General features: G+C 41.9%; 1 protein-coding gene across 2 annotated transcripts in view; it reads right to left on the bottom strand.

Moving 5' to 3' along the window:
* The window catches only part of LOC110170852 (inactive phospholipase C-like protein 2), a 49,431-nt gene extending 33,363 nt beyond the window's left edge, over positions 1-16,068 (bottom strand). For both annotated transcript variants that reach the window (XM_055157333.1, XM_055157334.1), the window contains exon 1: positions 15,652-16,068. In XM_055157333.1, coding sequence (XP_055013308.1) covers positions 15,652-15,888 — 237 coding nt within the window. In that variant the 5' untranslated portion in view covers positions 15,889-16,068. The remainder of the gene's footprint in view (positions 1-15,651) is intronic.
* Between the last annotated feature and the right edge of the window lie 8,862 nt (positions 16,069-24,930).

Here is a 24,930-nt window from a genome sequence, read left to right as displayed (position 1 = left end):
ACTGTGTTGTTTAAGAACGATATTAAAACTGTAAGTGGCCATGACGTCTCTAAACAGTGATTAAGATCTCACACAATTTACCGACAGCGACACAGAAGAGTTTGCGTCGCTCCGTTTACCTCCGGAGGTCGAGGCCGAGATGTTCAGAAGTGACACTGAGGATGAAGAATTGAATGGTTTAGTGATTTGGAGTGAGATGGAGAGTTTGTTAAACTTGTTCTGTTCTGTTGTTTATAGTTTATCTGAAGAACTGTTCATATTTGACGTTAACAGTCTGTTGTTCTCTCGTCTATAGTTTTTACTACAACTTCACTTTACACAGGAAATGTCTGCTCCTGGACTCTGATTTTATAAAATACATTTCCCCAAAAAGTGTGACTTATGTCTGTTTTTTTCTTCTTCATTGAGCATTTTTTGGCTGGTGCGACTTATACTTCATATCGACTTATATTCCGAAAAATACGTTATGTTTTCTCTTGCTCTTTTTTGCTACTTATTTAGAATGTATTATTACCATTTATATTTTTTCTCTTTGTTGTTATATTTTATTGTGAAGTGTGACTCCTGTGTCCAAATAATTTCCCTGTGGATCAATAAAGTTTGACTAAGTTTCTGCTAAAAGTGTGGTTATGTGAGATAATCATTTTTTATTAGGAACGAGGCAATCCTCAAAAGTGTCATGGCCTATTTTTTTTATTTTTATTTATTTTTTTACTTTTTGGCAAATAACAACATGTCTGCATCTTGTATTTTTGTTGATTTTGTTCAATTAAAAATGATATTTATATGAAGTATTTTTTCTATAGAGCTTTTCACAGACTTATGTCACAAAGAAGCTTTACAGAGCATTATTCGTTCATTATATGATGTATTTACATTTGCCGTTGAATATTCATCACCTGACAAACTCAAGATCAAACAGCGACAGTCGCACGAGCAAAGTTCTGTAGAGAAGTTAAGAACAACAAATCAACTCGTGTTAAAGGATGAAAAGTTGACAGAGAGTGACGAGTGGACGACCGATTCTTTTTTTTTTTTCCAGTGTTGGAGCTTGCAGTTTGTCTGACGTGTAAAGAAAGTGTGGAGGTTTTCAAAGAATTTAATCTGCGTCATCAGGGTCAAACAATTCTGTTAAACGACCGACCCGACACTGACCCCATCACAATCAGGAGCCAGAATGTGCCCCCAGAGAAAAAAAGTTTGGTGACCCCTGATCTAAAACCTCTTCAGACATGAACGTTATAACATGGGAGAAATTAAGCTCCAAAAAGTCCATTCTGCAAAACTAACCCCCCTCTTTAAATAGGAATATGTTCTTAATTACGTAGCTAAATAACTCACTTTACTTCATCAATGATGCATAATAATCAAACCAAAAACAGAACATGATAAATGTCATATTCTGGAGGAGGCACGTCGCCTGTGACCTGCTCACACCAGACGGACATGTCACTCTGAATAAAGTTCTCCACATGATCAGTCTGAATGGCTCTTGCTGATAGAGATAAGAAAAAAACAAAACGGTCTGACGATCAATGGAAGAGTCACAACAGAGGAACAAAACGAGAAATCAAAGTTTAGGTAAATCCAGCTGAGAGAAAAGATCAGACATCTCCACTGTCCACACACACACAGCTCTTCCTTCGGCATGTTTAACACAAACTAAATATTGAAGCTAAAACAGGCTGACGTTGGTCTGTCAGCGTCTCCATGTTTGTTTTGGTTTGTTTTGCTTCAGTTCACCTTTGGCACAAACCTCAATGCTGAAACGTGATTGGTCCGTCTGCTTAACTGTACAGCGAGCAATAAGATGGATTCTTGAGAGACTGAGAAGAATCCAGAATCTGCTGTTTGATTCCACGGAAACGGAAAGTTAAAGGGCCCATCTCATGCAAAATCAACTTTTCAGAGCTTTCTACCTTCTAAGAGTGATGTGCGGGCCTTGGATTTGTCGCCCAAGTGGTTTTTAGATTGATTCGGCATTTAACAAATTGCAGTGTATTTCTGCCACCCTCCCACGTGACAACGAACTAAAGCTGCGACAACGATGACGCGGCTGATACACCTATGACACGTTTGATGCCTCCGCCCTGTCTCCACCCCGCATCATCTGACAATTCCCACATGAACCTAAACAAAAGCACCAGTATAAGCTACACTGCAGTTTACACGATATAATAAGTTTATCTCCTAGTGTTTATACTAATATAATACTTATACCAATCAGTAATGTTCAGCTGATGTGGACTCGGTGCTTGAGCTTCGTGCTCCTCAAAGTCCTCATCTGATTCCGGGTCCAACACATGCGGCTGAACTCGCTGTATCTCCATGATGAATAAAAGTTTATTCCTGCCGCTATCAGGGCGCACGTCTGTCTCCCCCTCCCTCCCTGAGATGGCGGAGGAAGGGCGGCTCACTCAGAGCCTACATCACGTTTGGAGGGCGGAGCCTGTGCTTTCTCAGGACGGGCGGGGGGAGGAGCAATAGTCGGACTTTCATAGTTCTTGGTCTGTGACTGTCTCCAAGAAATCAGGAAGATTTCAGAACTATTGTGTAATGCATGTTCCAAAACCCAAACTGTGCAGAAGATACAATGTGAAAAGAATTATTTTACATTTTGCTTTAAATCCGGACTTTACTTGATGTCCGACTGTGGAAAGTTACAGCCAAAGAACATTTCCATGGAGACAAGCAGGGGGACGTCTGTGTCAGGTTTGTGGAGATGCAAGCGTCACATGATTTCTATTGTATTTTGTAGTTTATTTTTAGGCTAAAAGGTTACGTAGTGGGGCATTAATCTAAACTGGAATCCCTCCCCTCACTCCACACACACGCACACGCACACACACACACACACACACACACACACAAACACACTGAACCTCCGATGATCTGACGTCTCTCCTGCTCCTTCACTGGAAAACTGTGTGGGCGAAAACTAATGACAAGATTTGTGTCTGTCAATAAAACAATCTCTGTTATTGATGAAGCCTCAGTTACCACGACAACACGCCCCCCCCCTCCCCACACACACACACACACACACACTCCGCTCCAGACTCCGCTCCACACGCTCCGCTCCTCCTCTGCTCTGGACTCAAGATTCCTGCACTGAAGATGACAGGGACTCTGGAACATTCTCTAGTTTAGATTGATTTAAACCACTCGGGACTCTCGCCTAGAATGTTCCACAGTACGGCCATGAGCTTAAGAATCTCCATGGAGACGTCCAAGCCAAATAACAAGTTGGATCTGTGGAGAGGCGACCCCACACACAGTAAGAATTCACGTTTTTTTTAAAGATATTTTTGTTAACTATAATACCAAACTGTGGACAATTTAAACCAAAGCACTCACGTCTCCACGGCGACAAACAGGCTACAGACTCCCTCCAGAAAAGTTACACAGTACAGTCCCTGACAAAAGTCTTGTCACTTATCCATTTTGTAGAAACAAAAGTTTATAACCTGACTTTAAATTAATCAACTGGTTTTAGAAATGTCTCATATGAAGCTAAAACCCTCCCAAATTATGCTCAATAAACTAAAATAAATTTGCTTCACTGAAGAAAGATTGATCATTTAATGAACACAGAAAGGTCAGATTTTGGAAAGACAAAAGTCTTGTCGTCTTGTCATATGATGCACCCAATCCTAGATTACAGCCTCACCTGTGATCAGTTACTGATCAATCAATTAGTGGGTGTGTATAAAAAGAACCTCAGCACACCAGACCTTCACATCAACTGCAACTTGACCTCTGACAACATGGCTCAGATCCACCCTGAGACCAAAGTGTTAATTATCAAGAGGCTGAAGACCAGATCCACTGCTGAGGTGGTGACACCTTCAATGTGTCTCAGCGTCAAGTACAAACAATAAGAAAAAGATCTGAAATGACTGGAGATGTTTTTGACAAGCCCAGGTCCGGCTGACCCCACAAGACAACTGCTCGGGAGGACCGTTTGTTGATTTAAAAATCTAAGGCCAGCCCCTTTTCCACTGCAGCAGACTCCACCAGGCCTGGTCACCTCAAGTCCCTGTGTCAACCACAACAGTTTGTAGAATTCTGTCTGGAAATGGCCTCCATGGTCGAATCAGTGCACAGAAACCAGCACTAAACAAAAGGCAATTAAAAAACTGTGTGGCATTTGCCAAGGCCCACAGCCTGTTAAAAGGATGGACACTGGAAAAGTGGCAGAAGGTGGATTTCTCAGATGAATCCTCGGTTGAATTACATCACAGCCGCCGCAAATATTGCAGGAGACCTACTGGAGCCCGCATGGATCCAAGATTCACCCAGAAAACAGTTAAGTTTGGTGGTGGAAAAATCCTGGTCTGTGGTTCCATCCAGTCTGGGGGTGTGTGAGACATTTGCAGGGTGGAAGGCAAATATCAATAACCTAAAATATCAAGAAGTATTAGCTCCTCTTACATTCCCAACCATAAAAGGGGTCAGATTTTGCAGCAGGAAGGTGCTCCATCGCATACTTCTATCTCTACATCAAAGTTTCTCAAAGTGAAGAAGATCAAGGTGCTCCAGGACTGGCCAGCCCAGTCACCAGACATGAACATCATTGAGCAAGTCTGGGGTAGAATGAAAGAGGAAGCATGGAAGACAAAACCATCTTGATGAACTCTGGGAGGCATGTAAGACGTTTTCTTTGCTATTCCTGATGACTTCATCAACAAATTGTATGAATCATTGTCAAACTGCATGGATGCGTCCTTCAAGTTCATGGAGTCATACAAGATATTAAATATGGATCTCACAGCACCACTACTTCATTCACTGACGTTATGCAACATATTTTTGTATTTGAAGTAAATTATTTGTTAAATTTTCTGTAGGCAACAAAACTTTTGTCTTGCCAAAATCTGACCTTTCTGTGTTCATTAAATGATCAATCTTTTTTCAGTGAAGCAAATTTATTTTAGTTTATTGAGCATAATTTGGGAGGGTTTCAGCTTTCATATGAGACATTTCTAAAACCAATCGATTAATTTAAAGTCAAGTTATAAGCTTTTGTTTCTACAAAATGGATAAGTGACAAGACTTTTGTCAGGGACTGTACAGCTTTAAACTAGTAGACTTGGTTTTTAAATTCAGGTCTATTTGAATTTTAGACTACTTAGACTACTTAAGGCCAAACATTCCTTGCAGCTCAAATCGTCCCTCAACAAAACACTCTGTTCCACCTTGTGATGTCACGAAGTGGTAGTTTTCAAGTGAACAGCTCCTTTTCCCTTCAGTTCAGTCGAGATCGGCGGCTCCAGGACTGCAAATGATCCACACGATTCTAGTGAAGGTGTGTGGAGTTTAAAAAAACATGGTGGAGCACTTCCTGTAACACCACATGACATCACAAGGTGGAGCAGAGCGTTTTGAGGTTTGGAGATGTAGACAGACTCATAATAAAGAGTCACACAAACACGTGTGAATGTTTTTGATGAGGAAACAACTTTCTAACTCGGTTTAAAGCTCAAAAGAGTAAACTTTGTGCCATAAAAAGACCTTTAAGTGTCATTATTCGTTTTTATCGAGTCACAAATGTAAAAGTCACTTTTCAAAGTTCTGAAATTGAGTCGGACATGTTTGTGTACTGTGTAATTTTTACATTGGAGCTCTGTCACCTGCTTGTTTCTATGGAGACGTTATTGATGCCTGGAATGTTCCACAGTGTGACATTAAACAGCTCGACTTTACATTTATTCAATCACAGAGCTGGTTTTATATTATTGGATTTACAGTTTAAAAAAAAACTCGTAAAACAGATGTTGGGACTGTGAGCGGAGTCGCCTCTCCACAGATCTGACCTGGAACTGGGTCTGGTTTGGTCTCCATGAAGATAGAAAGGTTAAATGCCGTACTGTGGAACATTCCATACAAAGAAATAACAGAAACATCTTCATGGAGAAAAGCGTTTGACGGAGCCTCCACCAAAAAAGTTACACAGTGCAGCTTTAACCCTTCTGGACCGAGGGCGTCGTGTTCGATACCTGGGAATATGTTTTATATAAACGCACGTAGAGCTGTCGCAAGAACCGCAAAAATGAATCAGCGCGGTACTAAGAGCCCAACATCCACCGCGATCACCGCACAAGACCAACGAGACCAACGAGACCAACGAGACCCGACCCAGAGTCCTGCACCCGCCCGGTCCCGTTAACATTCCACCTGTAACTGCCCGAACCCGTGATAACCCAGGACTGACCCAGGACTAACCCAGGACTGACTCAGGACTGACTCAGGACTGACCCACGTCTAAACCAGGACTGACCCACGTCTAAACCAGGACTAAACCAGGACTAAACCAGGACTAACCCAGGACTAACCCAGGACTAACCCAGGACTGACTCAGGACTGACCCACGACTAAACCAGGACTAAACCAGGACTAAACCAGGACTGACCCAGGACTGACCCACGACTAACCCAGGACTAACCCAGGACTGACCCAGGACTGACCCACGACTAAACCAGGACTAAACCAGGATTGACCCAGGACTAAACCAGGACTGACCCAGGACTAAGGTGCGTCTGTGTAGACCGTCTAGTGACCGCAGGCAAAAGGACTGGCGCATGGAGGTAAATGCAGCCGTCGCCCGATAGTGAACTCTAACCCGGTGCGGGACTCTGACCCGACCCGGTGCGGGACTCTGACCCGAGCTGCCACAGTGAGAGCTGGAGAGATGCAGCGGCACTTGTTCCAAAGACAAATGTTACTTCACACACTACACACTCTACATCCACACGACAACCAAGGTACATGTGCATCTGCAACATGTGCATCATCAGAGAGTTATATCATCACGTCGCACTGCTGAGCCGCTACCCAGCACCGCACGAGAAACTCCCGAACCACGACAGCCCTAAACGCACATTCATAACTTATTAATCACTGTGCGATAACGTCGGGAAAACGAGTGTCCAATATGAACTTTGTTTTGGTCCAAACTCAGTCGCTCCGTCCATTTTGATTGGTTCAAACTTTTCCAAAGAGTGTAGTGAGTCAAACTGGTCGATGCTCTGAGCGTCTGTGTTCAGAACAACTGCAAAAGTCGTAGTATAAGTGCAGCGATTTCTCAAATAAACGGAAAATTACACATGGAAATGCAGGAAGTGATGTGGCTCTGAGCCCTGGACCTGACTCCAGCTGTTTCCATGACCTGCACCAGTCAAGTCACGGGGCCTTTGTAGAGGTGTAACGATATCCAAGTCTCACGATACGATATCGTCACGTTTGAACCTCACGGTACGATATTTATTGTGATATTTTGTGGAGGCAAACGAAACTTAATATGTGACTTTTTCCTCTTAAAACACTTTGACAAGACTTAATCCAAAGAACTAAGAGTTAAAAGTGTTAGAACTGTTATTTCTTCTTGTCTGCACTGAAATGGAGCAAAGGATCATGGTCTATGTAGTTCCCTCTGTGTTTTTTTTAGCTGTTGCTGCACCACAACTCTTCATTTAAGTCCACGATATTATTGTGATGATACGATATCACGATATTTCAGTTATTGTTACATCTCTAGGCCTTTTCACTTTTTTTTGTTTTTGTTTTGACGCAATGAGGATGTTTTTTGGTTTATTTACAGACTTGCTATTTTGCACTTTTGTAGCACTAAGGCCCTAAATTAAACTTTTATTTTATGTGCAAAAAGTTGTTTATACATGTTTCTGTGTGTTTCGTATGAGTGTGTATATTATTATTATTTTATTTTTTTGTATTTCTGGTCCTGTACTATTACTACAGCAGCAGATTGTGAAATAACAGGTTGTACTGAAAAAAAAAAAGGATGTGTAACACTTCATTAAGGAGTTTTAAATGCAAAAATAAAATAAAATATCCAGGCGTGGACAAATGTACTAAAATTGCTCTTTGGTGTGGAAGGTTTAAGGGTGTAAATATCTTTAAGTTCACTCATGTGTGCGTTTGTCGTTTGTCGGTTGTGTGTGTACGTGTGTGCGGCGGCCGTGACGTATGCGTTTCTCGTAACTGTGTTTTGTTCTCACAGTCGCAGCGGCAGTTTGAACCACAGCCCTGCACTCGTGTGGAAACAGGAAGCAGCCGACAGCAGCTCCGAGCACTTCCTGTGGCTTTGAACCGACAACCCCCACCCCCGCTCACACACACTCGACACTATTTATAAAACGCACACATGTTTGAGAGATTCACACTCGTCTGACGGTGTGAACGGGCGTCACTCACGGGCGTCACTCACCCACGACGGGCCCTGAGACGCTTCCCTCCGTGTCCGAAATGTTCCACAGTACGGCTTTAAACCTTCCTATCTCCATGGTGACCAAACCAGACCAAGCTGCAGGTCAGATCTGTGGAGAGGCGACGCCGCTCACAGTCACAACGCCTGTTTTTCGATGTATTTTTGAGCCGTAAAACCACCTTGTAATTGAATAAATGTAAAGTAGAGCTGTTTAAAGTCGCACTGTGGAACATTCACTCCATAGAAACAAACAGCCAAACAGTTACACAGATAAACAGACGGATAGATCATGTTCACACACTTCATCAAACACTAAAACAGTTAAAAAATTTACTAAAGGTAATAAATTGTCATTAAAAGTTTGTGCAGATTTAAAGACGCAAATGACCAAAAAAAAAAAAAAAGATCAGTGTTATTTTCCGTTTGTATTAAAGCTGATTTTTCTCATTTCTGTCTCCTGTGGATCGTTCTGTTCTAACGTTGAGGTTTTAAATCTCAATATTGACCTAAAACGACTTCATAAAAGAAACAAGAGCGACGACTTCAGCGTCCAGACGAGCTGATGAGGCCGAAAACATCAAGACAACAAACTAAACTAAACAGGACTAAACCAAGACTAAAGCAGGACTAAACCAGGACTAAACCAGGTCTAAACCAGGTCTAAACCAGGTAAACCAGTCTAAACCAGGACTAAACCAGGACTAAACCAGGTCTAAACCAGGACTAAACCAGGTCTAAACCAGGACTAAACCAGGACTAAACCAGGACTAAACCAGGTCTAAACCAAGTCTAAACCAGGACTAAACCAGGACTAAAAACCAGGACTAAACCAGGTCTAAACCAGGACTAAACCAGGTCTAAACCAGGTCTAAACCAAGTCTAAACCAGGACTAAACCAGGTCTAAACCAGGACTAAACCAGGTCTAAACCAGGTCTACACCAGGACTAAACCAGGACTACGCCAGGTCTAAACCAGGTCTAAACCAGGTCTAAACCAGGACTAAACCAGGACTAAACCAGGTCTAAACCAGGACTAAAACCAGGTCTAAACCCAGGTCTAAACCAGGTCTAAACCAGGTCTAAACCAGGTCTAAACCAGGACTAAACCAGGTCTAAACCAGGACTAAACCAGGTCTAAACCAGGTCTAAACCAGGACTAAACCAGGACTAAACCAGGACTAAACCAGGTCTTAACCAGGTCTAAACCAGGTCTAAACCAGGACTAAACCAGTAGTAGTAGTGGTAGTAGTAATACTAGTAGTAGTAGTAGTAGTAATAGTAAATAAATAAAATATGTGCATGTTTAACACGTTAGAATGAGCCTCAGTTTTTATTCATGCTAATTAGAAACTTTTGTCTGAGGGCCATAGTTTGGACACGCCTGGTTTAATGTCATACTGCGGAACATTCCAGACAAACCGAAACATCTAGGTGAAGAAAAGCTCCACAGAAAAGACGCAGTTGTAGGAAACGTTGGCCCTCAGACGTGAACCCGGGACGTGAGCGTGATGAAACGTTTCCTGTGCAGTGCAGACGCGTCGTGTTCTTCTTCGTGTGGTCTGGTGTCTGTGGTGAGAACGTTTCAGCCGCCGCTTCACACTGACCTGCTGGAAACTTCTCCCATTTTCACGAAAGTCGACGGCGCGAGTCTGAGATGTTTTGGGTCGCATCGTACCTGTCCTCGGAGACGCGGACGTTTGACGCGCGAACCCTGCACGTTTACATTTCTTCTCTCAAACTGAAAACGTGTGATGTGAGGAAGAGCTCCACTGGGTTTTTAAACTCCATAAACCTTCATAAACCTAGAATCACTCTCTGCTGTACTACAATACAACAATATGGATCAGAAAAGAGACAGGAGCAGCAGCAGCAGTAGTAGTAGAAGTAGTAGTAAAGTAGTAGTAGTAGTAGCAGTAATAGTAGTAGTAGCAGTAACACTAGCAGTAGTAATAGTATACATAGTAGTAGCAGTAGTAGTAGTAGTAGTAATAGTATACATAGTATTAGTATTAGTAGTAGTAGTAGTAGTAGTAGTAGTAGCAGCAGTAGCAGTAGTAGTAGTAGTAATAGTAATAGTATACATAGTAGTAGCAGTAGTAGTAGTAGTAGTAGTAGTAGTAGTAATAGTATACATAGTAGTAGTAGTAGTAGTAGTAGTAGTAGTAGTAGTAGTAGTAGTAGAAGCAGCAGTAGCAGCAGTAGTAGTAGTAATAGTAATAGTATACATAGTAGTAGTAGTAGTAGTAGTAGTAGTAGTAGTAATAGTATACATAGTAGTAGTAGTAGTAGTAGCAGTAGTAGCAGTAGTAGTAGTAGTAATAGTAATAGTATACATAGTAGTAGCAGTAGTAGTAGTAGTAATAGTATACATAGTAGTAGTAGTAGTAGTAGCAGTAGTAGCAGTAGTAGTAGTAGTAATAGTAATAGTATACATAGTAGTAGCAGTAGTAGTAGTAGTAGTAGTAGTAGTAGTATACATAGTAGTAGTAGTAGTAGTAGTAGTAGTAGTAGTATAGTAGTAGTATAGTAGTAGCAGAGTAGCAGCAGTAGTAGTAGTAGTAGTACAGTAGTAGTAGTAGCAGTAGTAGTAGTAGTAGCAGTAGCAGTAGTATAGTATACATAGTAGTAGCAGTAGTAGTAGTAGTAGTAATAGTATACATAGTATTAGTATTAGTAGTAGTAGTAGTAGTAGTAGTAGTAACAGCAGCAGGACGTCTGGATTTGTCGCATCTGGATTTGTCTCTTTTGGATTTGTGGCGTTTGGATTTGTCTTGTTTGGATTTGTCTCTTTTGGATTTGTCGCGTCTGGATTTGTCGCGTCTGGATTTGTCGCGTCTGGATTTGTCGCGTCTGGATTTGTCGCGTCTGGATTTGTCGCGTCTGGATTTGTCGCGTCTGGATTTGTGGCGTCTGGATTTGTCGCGTCTGGATTTGTCGCGTCTGGATTTGTCTCTGGATTTGTCGCGTCTGGATTTGTCGCGTCTGGATTTGTCGCGTCTGGATTTGTCGCGTCTGGATTTGTCTCTTTTGGATTTGTCGCGTCTGGATTTGTCTCTTTTGGATTTGTCGCGTCTGGATTTGTGGCGTCTGGATTTGTGGCGTCTGGATTTGTGGCGTCTGGATTTGTGGCGTCTGGATTTGTGGCGTCTGGATTTGTCGCGTCTGGATTTGTGGCGTTTGGATTTGTGGCGTCTGGATTTGTGGCGTCTGGATTTGTGGCGTCTGGATTTGTGGCGTCTGGATTTGTGGCGTCTGGATTTGTCGCGTTTGGATTTGTCTCTTTTGGATTTGTCTCTTTTGGATTTGTGGCGTCTGGATTTGTGGCGTCTGGATTTGTCGCGTCTGGATTTGTCTCTTTTGGATTTGTGGCGTCTGGATTTGTGGCGTCTGGATTTGTCGCGTTTGGATTTGTCGCGTTTGGATTTGTCTCTTTTGGATTTGTCTCTTTTTGGATTTGTGGCGTCTGGATTTGTGGCGTCTGGATTTGTGGCGTCTGGATTTGTGGCGTCTGGATTTGTGGCGTCTGGATTTGTCGCGTCTGGATTTGTCTCTTTTGGATTTGTCGCATCTGGATTTGTCTCTTTTGGATTTGTCGCGTGTGGATTTGTCTCTTTTTTTGGATTTGTGGCGTCTGGATTTGTGGCGTTTGGATTTGTGGCGTTTGGATTTGTGGCGTCTGGATTTGTCGCGTCTGGATTCGTCGCGTCTGGATTTGTCGCGTCTGGATTTGTCGCGTCTGGATTTGTCGCGTCTGGATTCGTCGCGTCTGGATTCGTCGCGTCTGGATTCGTCGCGTTTGGATTCGTCGCGTCTGGATTTGTGGCAGATAAACCGGAGCTCCGTCTCTTCTTTCGTCGTCTGAGTGTGACTGAAGCTGTGGTCAGACCTGAGACTGCAGACACAGGAATGCCCGTTTCCTGTTTGCCTGAAACATTCCTCTGTGCTGTGTCAAGTCTGTGGAGGGAGGGAGGGGCTCCTGGGGGCCACTGTCATATTGTTACGGGGCCCATGTTGACAAAAACGAAAATCTTATTTAAAATGATTATTATTATCTCAGTCACAGTGAACATCTGTGCAAACAAAGCATCAACTTTCAGACGATGTTTCAAAACGGACTTTAGTGTTTGTGTGCGTCTTTATGTTATAATTTGGACATTTTTAATCACAATATTGATCTGAACGACTCACTGCTGCACTGTGTAACTTTTCGGTTGGGCGTCCGTCACCGCTCTGCTTCAAATGTTCCGCAGTGTGGCATTAAACACATTTTCTACTTTACATTTATCCGACTACAGGTGGTTCAAAAATCCCTCAAAAAACAGACATTGTGACGGTGAGCGGGGTCGCCTCTCCACAGATCTGACCCGGAACTCGGTCTGGTTTGGTCTCCATGGAGATAGAAAGGTTTAATGCCGCATTGTGAAAAAACACGATGCACCTTTTATAAAAAACAAAAAAAACAAAAACAAGTGCGACGACTTCGGCGTTTTGAAAACTGTGGTGTTCAACAGAGATGAGACGTCGAAAACGTCAAGACAACAAAGAGCCGCATGGACCAAACCAGGACTGAACCAGGACTAAACCAGGATTAAACCAGGATTAAACCAGGACTGAACCGGGACTGAACCAGGACTGAACCAGGACTAAACCAGGATTAAACCAGGACTGAACCAGGACTGAACCGGGACTGAACCGGGACTGAACCGGGATTAAACCAGGACTAAACCAGGACTAAACCAGGATTGAACCGGGACTGAACCGGGACTAAACCAGGACTGAACCAGGATTAAACCAGGATTGAACCGGGACTGAACCTGGACTCTGGAGATCAGATGATGATCAGGTTTGTGGAGTAAACACTGGGGTTCAGTCTCAGTTGGTTTGGAGCCAAAATTTGGACACGTCTCATGATTTAGAACAAAGGACACAAAGGACGAGAGCGAGACCACGTCCCCCTGACGACAGACAGGGACAGACAGGGACAGACAGAGACAGACAGGACAGACAGGGACAGAGACAGGGACAGAGAGAGAGAGACAGGGACAGAGAGAGAGAGAGAGGGACAGACAGGGACAGAGACAGGGACAGACAGGGACAGACAGGGACAGAGAGAGAGAGACAGGGACAGACAGGGACAGACAGAGACAGACAGACAGGGACAGAGACAGGGACAGACAGGGACAGACAGAGACAGACAGACAGACAGGGACAGAGACAGGGACAGACAGGGACAGACAGAGACAGGGACAGACAGGGACAGAGACAGGGACAGACAGGGACAGACAGAGACAGACAGGACAGGACAGGGACAGAGAGACAGACAGAGAGAGACAGGGACAGAGACAGACAGACAGACAGACAGGGACAGAGGAGACAGGGGACAGACAGACAGACAGACAGACAGACAGACAGGGACAGACAGACAGACAGACAGGGACAGACAGAGACAGAGACAGGGACAGACAGACAGACAGACAGAGACAGACAGACAGACAGACAGACAGACAGACAGGACAGACAGACAGGACAGACAGACAGACAGACAGGGACAGACAGAGGACAGAGACAGACAGACAGGACAGACAGGACAGAGACAGACAGACAGACAGACAGACAGACAGGGACAGACAGAGGAGACAGACAGGACAGACAGGGACAGACAGGGACAGACAGGGACAGACAGAGACAGAGACAGAGGACAGACAGAGAGAGGGGGGGACAGACAGGTGCAAAGAGAGTGAGAAAGATGGAGGACAGAGAGAGAGAGAAGAGTGTGTGTTGCTCTCCAGCGCCCCCTCTGTCTCTGAAAACACAACTACACAAACTGATCACCTGAGACACACACACACACACACACACACACACTGACACACACACACACACACACACACACGACACACACACACAGACACACACACACACACACACACAGACACGACACACACACACACACACACACACACACACACAGACACACACACACACACACGACACACACACACACACACACACACACACACACACACACGACACACACACACACAGACACACACACACACACGACACACACACACACACACACACACACACACACACACACACACACACACACACTCTCTCTCTCGTTCCTTAAACGTGTGAATGAAACAGTTCGGTTTGTGACTTTAAATCAGGAAAGTCAAACTCAAATTCACGTTGGGCCAAAATTAAAAACTGGGACTAAGTCGTGGGACAAACTAAATATTTATTGAAAAATGTCAACATCATCTGTAATGTTCAACCTTTTCTTATTCAAATAAATGTTTAATAAAAGGTCTAAACAGGACTAAACCAGGACTAAACCAGGTCTAAACCAGGACTAAACCAGGACTAAACAAGATCTAAACCAGGTCTAAACCAGGACTAAACCAGGTCTAAACCAGGACTAAACCAGGTCTAAACCAGGTCTAAACCAGGACTAAACCAGGACTAAACCAGGACTAAACCAGGACTAAACCAGGTCTAAACCAGGACTAAACCAGGAAAAGACTCTAAACCAGGACTAAACCAGGTCTAAACCAGGTCTAAACAAGATCTAAACCAGGACTAAACCAGGACTAAACCAGGTCTAAACCAGGTCTAAACTAGGACTAAAACCAGGACTAAACCAGGACTAAACCAGGACTAAACCAGGACTAAATCAGGACTAAAAACCAGGTCTAAACCAGGTCTAAACCAGGTCTAAACCAGGACTAAACCAGGAGATATTAATTTAGCAAGATATTGTTTTTTTTTTTTGTTTTTTTTTCCCATTACTCGTCGTGAGATTCTGAATCATAAATATTGTGTTGAATAAATCAAATCTGATGTAAATGTGACATGGATCAAACTCTGTAAATGTTTTAAAGGCATCAAACTGTTCCTCATCTAAAGACTCTTATTGTGTTTTTACTCCATTTCTTGCAAAACGAGCAACAAGGAGGGAAAAGATTTGAGACTCGTGATTTTGGGACTGATAAAGGTTTCCTCAAACATGTGAATGAAACAAACACAAAAACACAAAAACACAAAAACACAGGCGCAGGATCAACACGCGGATAAAGAGTCCGTTTGGCGAAATACAGAACAGTGAAGAGCCGTTCTAGAGCCGTTCTGGAGCCGCTCTAGAGCCGACTCGTTCATGACCGTCACGTCCCGGTGCGTGCACGTCTGGGGCTGTGTAAATATGTGAGGCCACGTGCAGCTCCGCGGGGCTGTTGTGATCGCTGAAGGTGACGGCGGAAGGAAGGCCGGTGTGCGCGCGCGTGACGGAGCCCGGAGCGGCAGGACGCGGCAGGACGCGGCGGTACGCGGCAGGACGCGGCAGGACGCGGCGGCGGAGGCAACAGTTTGTTCGCCCCAAGTTCACCCGCCCGGAGGCTCCCGATCCCCGAGCCGTGGCCTACCTTGATCAGACTGCTGCGCCGCGGGATGGTCTTGGAGCCCGAGTCTGCGCCGACAGCGTCCCAAGCCTCGGCCGAGCACTCGCTCTGGACCCGCCTGACCGCCTCCGGTACGCCGCAGTTCCCGTTGGACACCGCGGATCGCTCTGCCGCCGCCGCCGGACTCGCCGGTCTGGCTCCGTCCTTCCACGAAGCCGCCGGCGGAGCCACGGCCGTCTTCCTCTCTCCGCGCTCGGCCATGGCGCGCTGCGTGTCGCGGCGGGGGGGATGTGCGCGGCGCTGGAGCTCAGAGGTGCGCGGGGGGACGGCGGAGGGGAAGCATGGTACCGCGGGCGGATGCGCACCTCTTCCCCCCAGCGTGTGCGGAGCGGGGACGGCGGCGGAGCGGGGACAGACGCGGGGAGGGGACACGCCTTCCGCACGCCGCCTCACGCGCCCTCCCCTCCCGCCCACATCCATCACACACGCACGCGCACAGCAGAGGACAGATGCGCGTGCGTGACCTGGGCTCGCGCACGCGCACACTCCGCTCGTGCGTGCGCGTGTTTCCCGCGCTGCAGTGACAGTGAGAGCCGTTTGGACTCAGATGACTCGGGGATTCGGATCAGAGCCGGATCAATGGTGCGCGCGCTTCATGGACGTCACAGACTCCCAAACCCAAACCTGTCTCACGCAACAGATAATACTCCCTACAACTGTACAACTCACCCTTATGCAACAGATAATACTCCCTACAACTGTACAACAACTCACCCTTATGTAATAGATAATACTCCCTACAACTGTACAACTCACCCTTATGGAACAGATAATACTCCCTACAACTGTACAACAACTCATCCTTATGTGACAGATAATTTGAAGTGTATTTCTGAGACTTTATATTTCATTACTTTTTTTTATGCTACTTACTTTGAATTTATTTTTACCATTTATATTTGGACTCTGTTACACACACGCTCATGTCATATTCTGTTCTTATTTTCATTTTCACAATAAATTCTGTTTAAACAAAACCAGCGGAAGTCTCAGATGATGTCCTCAATTCAACCTGGAGACTGGAAAGTGAACGGAGCCCCTCTGCTTTGGCGTCTCGGGTTTTACAGGTGGTTCACGTGCGCTGCAGGACTGAAAACTGAGGTTAGGACTCCATCTACTGGCCGGACCGGGAATTACAAGACTATTTCATAAACCACCGTTTTTAGACTTAAACTTTATTAATCCACAAAAGAAATGGTTTGGACACAGACGCTCACACAAAACAATATAATATTATAACAAAGAGGAAAAATATAGATGGTAATAATAAATTCTAAATAAATTGTAAAAAAAAAAAAAAAAAAAAAGGGCAAGAGACACGTGTGAAATTAGACAGAATTATATAAATGTAAATGAACAAGTCAAAATAAAATAAAAAATTGAAATGAGAGACAGGGCTATTATATTTCTATGGGGCATTAAAGAGGGGTAGGGGGTATCACACTTTTATGGGGCATTAAAGAGGGGCAGGGGTATCAGGGGGGGGGCTATCACACTTTTATGGGGCATTAATGGGGGGTATTATACTTTTATGGGGCATTAAGGGGGGGGGGCATATAACACTTTTATGGGGCATTAAAGAGGAGGTAGAGGGGCTATCACACTTTTATGGGGCATTAATGGGGGGTATTATACTTTTATGGGGCATTAAGGGGGGTATCACACTTTTATGGGGCATTAATGGGGGGGTATCACACTTTTATGGGGCATTAAAGAGGAGGCAGAGGGGGTATCACACTTTTATGGGGCATTAAAGGGGCTTTTATGGGGCATAAAGGGGGCAGGGGAGGGGGGTATCACACTTTTATGGGGCATTAAAGAGGAGGTAGAGGGGCTATCACACTTTTATGGGGCATTAATGGGGGGTATTATACTTTTATGGGCATTAAGGGGGTATCACACACTTTTATGGGGCATTAAGGGGAGGTAGAGGGGTATCACACTTTATGGGGCATTAAAGAGGGGGGGTATCACACTTTTTATGGGGCATTAATGGGGGGTATCATACTTTTATGGGGCATTAAAGAGAAGGCAGAGGGGGTATAACACTTTTATGGGGCATTAAAGAGAAGGCAGAGGGGGTATCACACTTTTATGGGGCATTAAAGAGGAGGCAAAGGGGGTATCACACTTTTATGGGGCATTAAGGGGGGGTATCACACTTCTATGTGTAACTGCGCTGAACTCGGCTGTGTAAAAGTCCAGCTTGGTTGCAGGAATAACCCGTCTGTCTTTCATTCGTCGTTAAGTTTATCTGTGTTGTGAATAAATGACCAGGACACGGTTCTGTCTTTTGTGGTTTTAATCTGCTCTGGTGAGGAAACCTCGGCTCAACACGGGGAGCAGCTCTACAAGGACAGCAAGTCACGTCAGCTTCTGAAAGTTCTCTTCTGTCACAACATGTGCAAAAGTCCATTATTGTGTAATAACTCAAGCAATGTACAAAATATCAGCTCATAAATGTTCTGGAGGACATAAATACGTTGTACAATTAGGCTGTGATCATATAATGAGCAATTAAACAGAAATACATGATTTTTACCGATTTTTACCGAGTTAAATTCAGTGACCCACCTCGTTCTGTTATGCATAAAAACTTGTTTTAACAATGTTTAAATGTATAATTCACCTGTCTTTATAATTCTTAAGTTTCGCTTGTGTATGGTGTCATCTAGTGGACACCTCTGAAATTGCACGCAGAGCACGAACCGAATCAAACTTTATTGAATGGTAGTAATGCTTATGAACAGCAGACATTACAGCAGCAGTTGCTTTCTGAGTCGGCATTTTTAAACTTTTTATATTTTTATATGAGGTTGCATCGCCGGTACGTATTTCTACCTGTGTTCAACAACTTGTACTCGTAACTCTACTTGTTTGTTTTTAATACTGGCATTGTAATATGATAATTACACACAAACCATGCAGCTCTCAAAACAGCGTCGGACAGTCTTCAGTGTGTGGAGTTACAACCTTGTACTTGTTAAGTCTTTAATCACAGAATGCAGGTCCAACTTGAAAAACACAGAAAAATACACAAGGCTCAACTCAACTTGAAGATTTTTATTTGAATTGTTCAGTTTCTGTAGTAGTAGTTGTAGTTGTAGTAGTAATAGTAGTAGTAGGTTGAAAACCTTTAAAATAAACAAATATGCGTAATGAAATTAAATTTACATTTTACAATTTCATTAGTGATATATCTATTTAAATTTCAATAAATATGCATAAATTATAATATTTACTATTTAGATAATATTTCTTATATTATAAATAAATATTATAAATAAATATAACTTTTACATATTAAATTAAATAGCTATAATTTTAACAAAAGTATCATTTTAGCAATAAATTTTAATCCTAAATATAACTTTTTTTTAATACAATTTTAAATGACTATATGAAATAAATGTAATATTTTATTATTTAAGGCAAATAAAAAAAAATTCAAGAACTGTTTTTAAGTGCTATATACATATTAATATATATTTTCATTAGTGCTACGTTAACTTAGATTTGACACCATTTCCTATTTTAACTGAACTCTAATTTAATTGAATTCTAATGTTACAGGTTAATTTCCTCACCGGTGTGTCTCTGTTTTCCCTCACATTCCTTGGCTGTCCCAATTGAGGCTGCAGCTCCGAAGGCTGTGAGGTTGGTCTCGTCGGCGCGAAGGCTGCAGCCTTGAACTGGCCTCGCGACCCAGGCGTTGCGAAAGGGACAGTCAGACTCGAGCGCTCCCGTCAGCAACCGAGACCTCTAGCAATGCAATGCAACACCCCGCGCAGATTCACACACGGATCAGTAAAAAGACGCACAGGTCATCAAACTGTCGGATTTTGTGACCAAATTATTTAATAATTCGCATCAAATCTTATGGCCAAAACCGAAAAGTATGTTTAACTTTTGCAAAACAAACGGCTATATTTAAGGTACATTTAAATAGACTAAATTATCTTAAAATAAAAAAAAATGTGAGAGATATGCATTACTAAATATTATCATTATTAAGGATTTTTATATGACCAGGATTACATTTATACAGTCAGTTTGTAAAGAAAGAAAGACATCTCTCCTGAGAAATGATTTATAAACAATCCAAGGAACTTCTGGAAATACTTTATCATAATATGAAGTCAAATATTAAACCGATACACACACTCTCATTAACAAGTTAGTACAAAGCTTATGTCAGTAAATCTCATTGTGTTCTTTTTGCTGAAGCAAGTGACAATCAAAATGAACAAAATTATTGCCAGATATGTGGAATACCACAGCTTATCTGAGTACAATAGTACATTCTTAGTACATGTAATAGTTACTATCAAAGAGACACAAAAAATGGACATTTCCATATCAATGTCATAAGGTGAAAAACATTCAGAAACACTAAGCAATGTTTTCATTTCTTCTCACACACTTGTTCAGATCATATAACTCTGGGACATGGAGACATGGAAGTGGAGACATGGTGGACTTGGACCACTCAGTCTGATGTGTCTCTCGTCTTGGAGAGGAAGAGCAGATGGTTGTTGCGTCTGATTGATTCAAAGTTCTTCCTGTAGAGTGAAACCTGTAAGACACACACATAAAACAAAAACTATTAGAGGAAAATAGTTTCAAGAGCATGCAGCCCAAAGAACACCTGGACTCCCTCCGCACTATACATTTATTATTATTTATTTATACGCAAGGATGAGAAAAACAATTTCGATTCTTTATATTTTTCGTATGAAAATTGAAATAAACTATTTTTAACGTTGAACTTAAACTTTGATGTACATTCAGAATCAAAGGCTTTACATCTGAACAGCTAAATGAATAGAGGAATCCCACACATTTGAGAAATGCATATTCACAATTTAAATCATAATTAACATGAGATGATTCATTTGCAGCTCTTATTAGTACAATTTCAATGTAACATGCCCCTACCTAATCGTTTGGCAAGTCTGGGTCAGCACCTCCAGCTCAGTGGGCTTTACTTTGTCATCTGAACCTCCTGATGAACACACACTGCAGGGGCCATAGAACTGTTGGCTGACAAGATGCTTGTGATTCATAAAATGGGTCAAATGCAGATGACAAAGTAAAGCCAACACTGAGTGGAGGTGCTGACCCAGACTCCTGCCAACGATTAGGTATGGGGCATGTTACATGAAAATTGTACTAATAAGAGCTGCAAATGAATCATGCTCATGTTGAAATTATGATTTAATTGTGAAAATATGCATTCTCAAATGTGTGGGATTCCTCTATTCATTTAGCTGTTTCAGATGTAAACTGCCTTTGATTCTGAATGTACATCAAAGTTTAAGTTCAACGTTAAAATAGTTTATTGTCAATTCTTCATACGAAAAACATATAAAGAATCGAAATTGTTTTTCTCACTCCCTTGCGTATAAAAAAATAATAAATGTAAATAGTGCGGAGGGAGTCCAGGGTTCTTTGGGGCTGCATGCTCTTTGAAACTTATTTTCCTCTAATAGTTTTGTGTTCTTAATGTGTGTGTCATTACAGTTTTCACTCTACAGGACAGAACTTTGAATCAATCAGACGCAACAACCATTCTGCTCTTCCTCCTCCAGAAGACGAGAGACACATCAGACTGAGTGGTCCAAGTCCACTGTCCATGTCTCCACTGTCCATGTCTCCACTGTCCATGTCCAGAGTCTCATATGATCTGAACAAGTGTGTGAGACAGAAATGAAACATCTGCTCATAAGTGTTTCTGAATGTTTTCAGCTGTACTGACATTTGATTTATGGCGAAAATGTGCCATTTATTTGGTGTCTCTTTTGATAGTAACTAATTACATTACATAAGAATTACTATTGTACTGCAGATAAGCTGTGGTATTCCACATGACCAATCTGGCAAAGATAATTGTTCATTTTTGATTGTCACTTGCTTCAGCAAAAAGGGAACACAATGAGATTTATGACATACAGCTGTTTGTACTAACTTGTTAATGCAGAGTGTGTGTAATCGGTTTAATATTTGACTTCATATTATGATAAAGTATTTCCAGAAGTTCCTTGATTGTTTAATAAATCATCTTTTCTCAGAGAGATGTCTTCTTCTTTACAAACTGACTGTATAAATGAATCCCTGGTCAATATAAAAATCTAATAATGATAATATTTAGTATGCATATTCATCACAGTTTTTTTTTTATTTTAAGATAATTTAGTCTATTTAAAAGTATCCCTTAAATATAGCCGTTTTGTTTTGCAAAGTTAAACATACTTTTCGGTTTTGGCCATAAATTTGGATGCGAATTATTAAATAATTTGGTCACAAAATCCGACAGTTTGATGACCTGTGCGTTCTTTTTACTGATCCGTGTGTGGAATCTGCGCGGGCGTGTTAGCATTAGCATTAGCGCTAGCAGCGTCCCTCGGTTGCTATCGACAGGGGAGCGGCTCCGAGGTCTAGACCTGTCCATTTCCGCAACGGCCTGGCGGTCCGGAGGCCAGTTCAAGGGCTGCAGCCTTCGCGGCGACGAAGACCCAACTCACAGCCTTCGGAGGCTGCAGCCTCGAATTGGACACAGCCAAGGAATGTGAGGGAAAACAGAGACACACCGTGTGAGGAAATTAACTTGTAACATTAGAATTCAATTAAATTAGAGTTCAGTTAAAATAGAAATGGTGTCAAATCTAGTTAACGTAGCATAATGAAAATATATATTAATATGTATATAGCACTTAAAAACAGTTCTTGAATTTTTTTATTTGCCTTTAAATAATAAAATATACTTTATTTCATATAGTCATTTAAAATTGTATTAAAAAAAAGTTATATTTAGGATTAAAATTTATTGCTAAAATGATACTTTGTTAAAATTGTAGCTATTTAATTTAATATGTAAAGTATATTTATTTATAATATTTATTATATATAAGAAATATATCTAAATAGTAAATATTATAATTTATGCATATTTATTGAAATTTAAATAGATATATCACTAATGAAATTGTAAAATGTAAATTTATTTCATTACGCATATTTGTTTATTTTAAGGTTTTCAACCTACAACTACTATTACTACTACAACTACAAACTACTACTACAGAAACTGACAATTCAAATAAAAATCTTCAAGTTGAGTTGAGCCTTGTGTATTTTCTGTGTTTTCAAGTTGGACCTGCATTCTGTGATTAAAGACTTAACAGTACAAGGTTGTAACTCCACACACTGAAGACTGTCCGACGCTGTTTTGAGAGTGCATGGTTTGTGTTAATTATCATATTACAATGCCAGTATTAAAACAAACAAGTAGAGTTACGAGTACAAGTTGTTGAACACAGGTAGAAACGTACCGGCGATATAAAAATATAAAATTTAAAAATGCCGACTCAGAAAGCAAACTGCTGCTGTAATGTCTGCTGTTCATAAGCATTACTACCATTCAATAAGTTTGATTCGGTTCGTGCTCTGCGTGCAATTTCAGAGGTGTCCACTAGATGACACCATACACAAGCGAAACTTAAGAATTATAAAGACAGGTGAATTATACATTTAAACATTGTTAAAACAAGTTTTTATGCATAACAGAACGAGGTGGGTCACTGAATTTAACTCCGTCGGTAAAAATCATGTATTTCTGTTTAATTGCTCATTATATGATCACAGCCTAATTGTACAACGTATTTATGTCCTCCAGAACATTTATGAGCTGATATTTTGTACATTGCTTGAGTTATTACACAATAATGGACTTTTGCACATGTTGTGACAGAAGAGAACTTTCAGAAGCTGACGTGACTTGCTGTCCTTGTAGAGCTGCTCCCCGTGTTGAGCCGAAGTTTCCTCACCAGAGCAGATTAAAACCACAAAAGACAGAACCGTGTCCTGGTCATTTATTCACAACACAGATAAACTTAACGACGAATGAAAGACAGACGGGTTATTCCTGCAACCAAGCTGGACTTTTACACAGCCGAGTTCAGCGCACTTACACATAGAAGTGTGATACCCCCTTAATGCCTCATAAAAGTGTGATACCCCTTTGCCTCCTCTTTAATGCCCATAAAAGTGTGATACCCCTTTGCCTCCTCTTTAATGCCCCATAAAAGTGTTATACCCCCTCTGCTTCTCTTTAAGCCCCATAAAGTATGATACCCCCCCATTAATGCCCCATAAAAGTGTGATACCCCCTCTACCTCCTTAAGCCCCATAAAGTATACCCCCCCATAAAAGTAATACCCCCCATTAATGCCCCATAAAAGTGTGATAGCCCCTCTACTCCTCTTTAATGCCCATAAAAGTGTGATACCCCCTCTGCCTCCCTCTTTAATGCCCCATAAAAGTGTGATACCCCCTCATTAATGCCCCATAAAAGTGTGATACCCCCTTAATGCCCCATAAAAGTATAATACCCCTTAATGCCCATAAAAGTGTGATAGCCCTCTACCTCTCTTTAATGCCCCATAAAAGTGTTATACCCCCTAATGCCCCATAAAAGTATAATACCCATTAATGCCATAAAAGTGTGATAGCCCCTCTACCTCCTCTTTAATGCCCCATAAAAGTGTGATACCCCCTCTTTAATGCCCCATAGAAATATAATAGCCCTGTCTCTCATTTCAATTTTTTATTTTTTTTGATTGTTCATTTACATTTATATAATTCTGTCTAATTTCACACGTGTCTCTTGCCCTTTTTTTTTTTTTTTTTTACAATTTATTTAGAATTTATTATTACATCTATATTTTTCCTCTTTGTTATATATATATTGTTTTGTGGCGTCTGTGTCCAAACCATTCTTTTGTGGATTAATAAAGTTTAAGTCTAAAAACGGTGGTTTATGAAATAGTCTTGTAATTCCCGGTCCGGCCAGTAGATGGAGTCCTAACCTCAAGTTTTCAGTCCTGCAGCGCACGTGAACCACCTGTAAAACCCGAGACGCCAAAGCAGAGGGCTCCATTCACTTTCAGTCTCCAGTTGAATTGAGGACATCATCTGAGACTTCCGCTGGTTTTGTTTAAACAGAATTTATTGTGAAAATGAAAATAAGAACAGAATATGACATGAGCGTGTGTGTGTAACAGAGTCCAAATATAAATGGTTAAAAATAAATTCAAAGTAAGTAGCATAAAAAAAAGTAATGAAATATAAAGTCTCAGAAATACACTTCAAATTATCTTCACATAAGGTTGAGTTGTTGTACAGTTTTAGGGTGAGTACAGTTGTAGGAGATTATCTATTACATAAGGTGAGTTGTTGTGCAGT

This window comes from Boleophthalmus pectinirostris, unplaced genomic scaffold, assembly GCF_026225935.1.
Source record: "Boleophthalmus pectinirostris isolate CB_2022bp ecotype Guang Dong unplaced genomic scaffold, ASM2622593v1 HiC_scaffold_21, whole genome shotgun sequence".
In the NCBI taxonomy this organism is placed as follows: Eukaryota; Metazoa; Chordata; class Actinopteri; order Gobiiformes; family Gobiidae; genus Boleophthalmus; species Boleophthalmus pectinirostris.
Note: the sequence above shows the minus strand (reverse complement) of the source record. Positions and strands in the feature narration are given on the sequence as shown.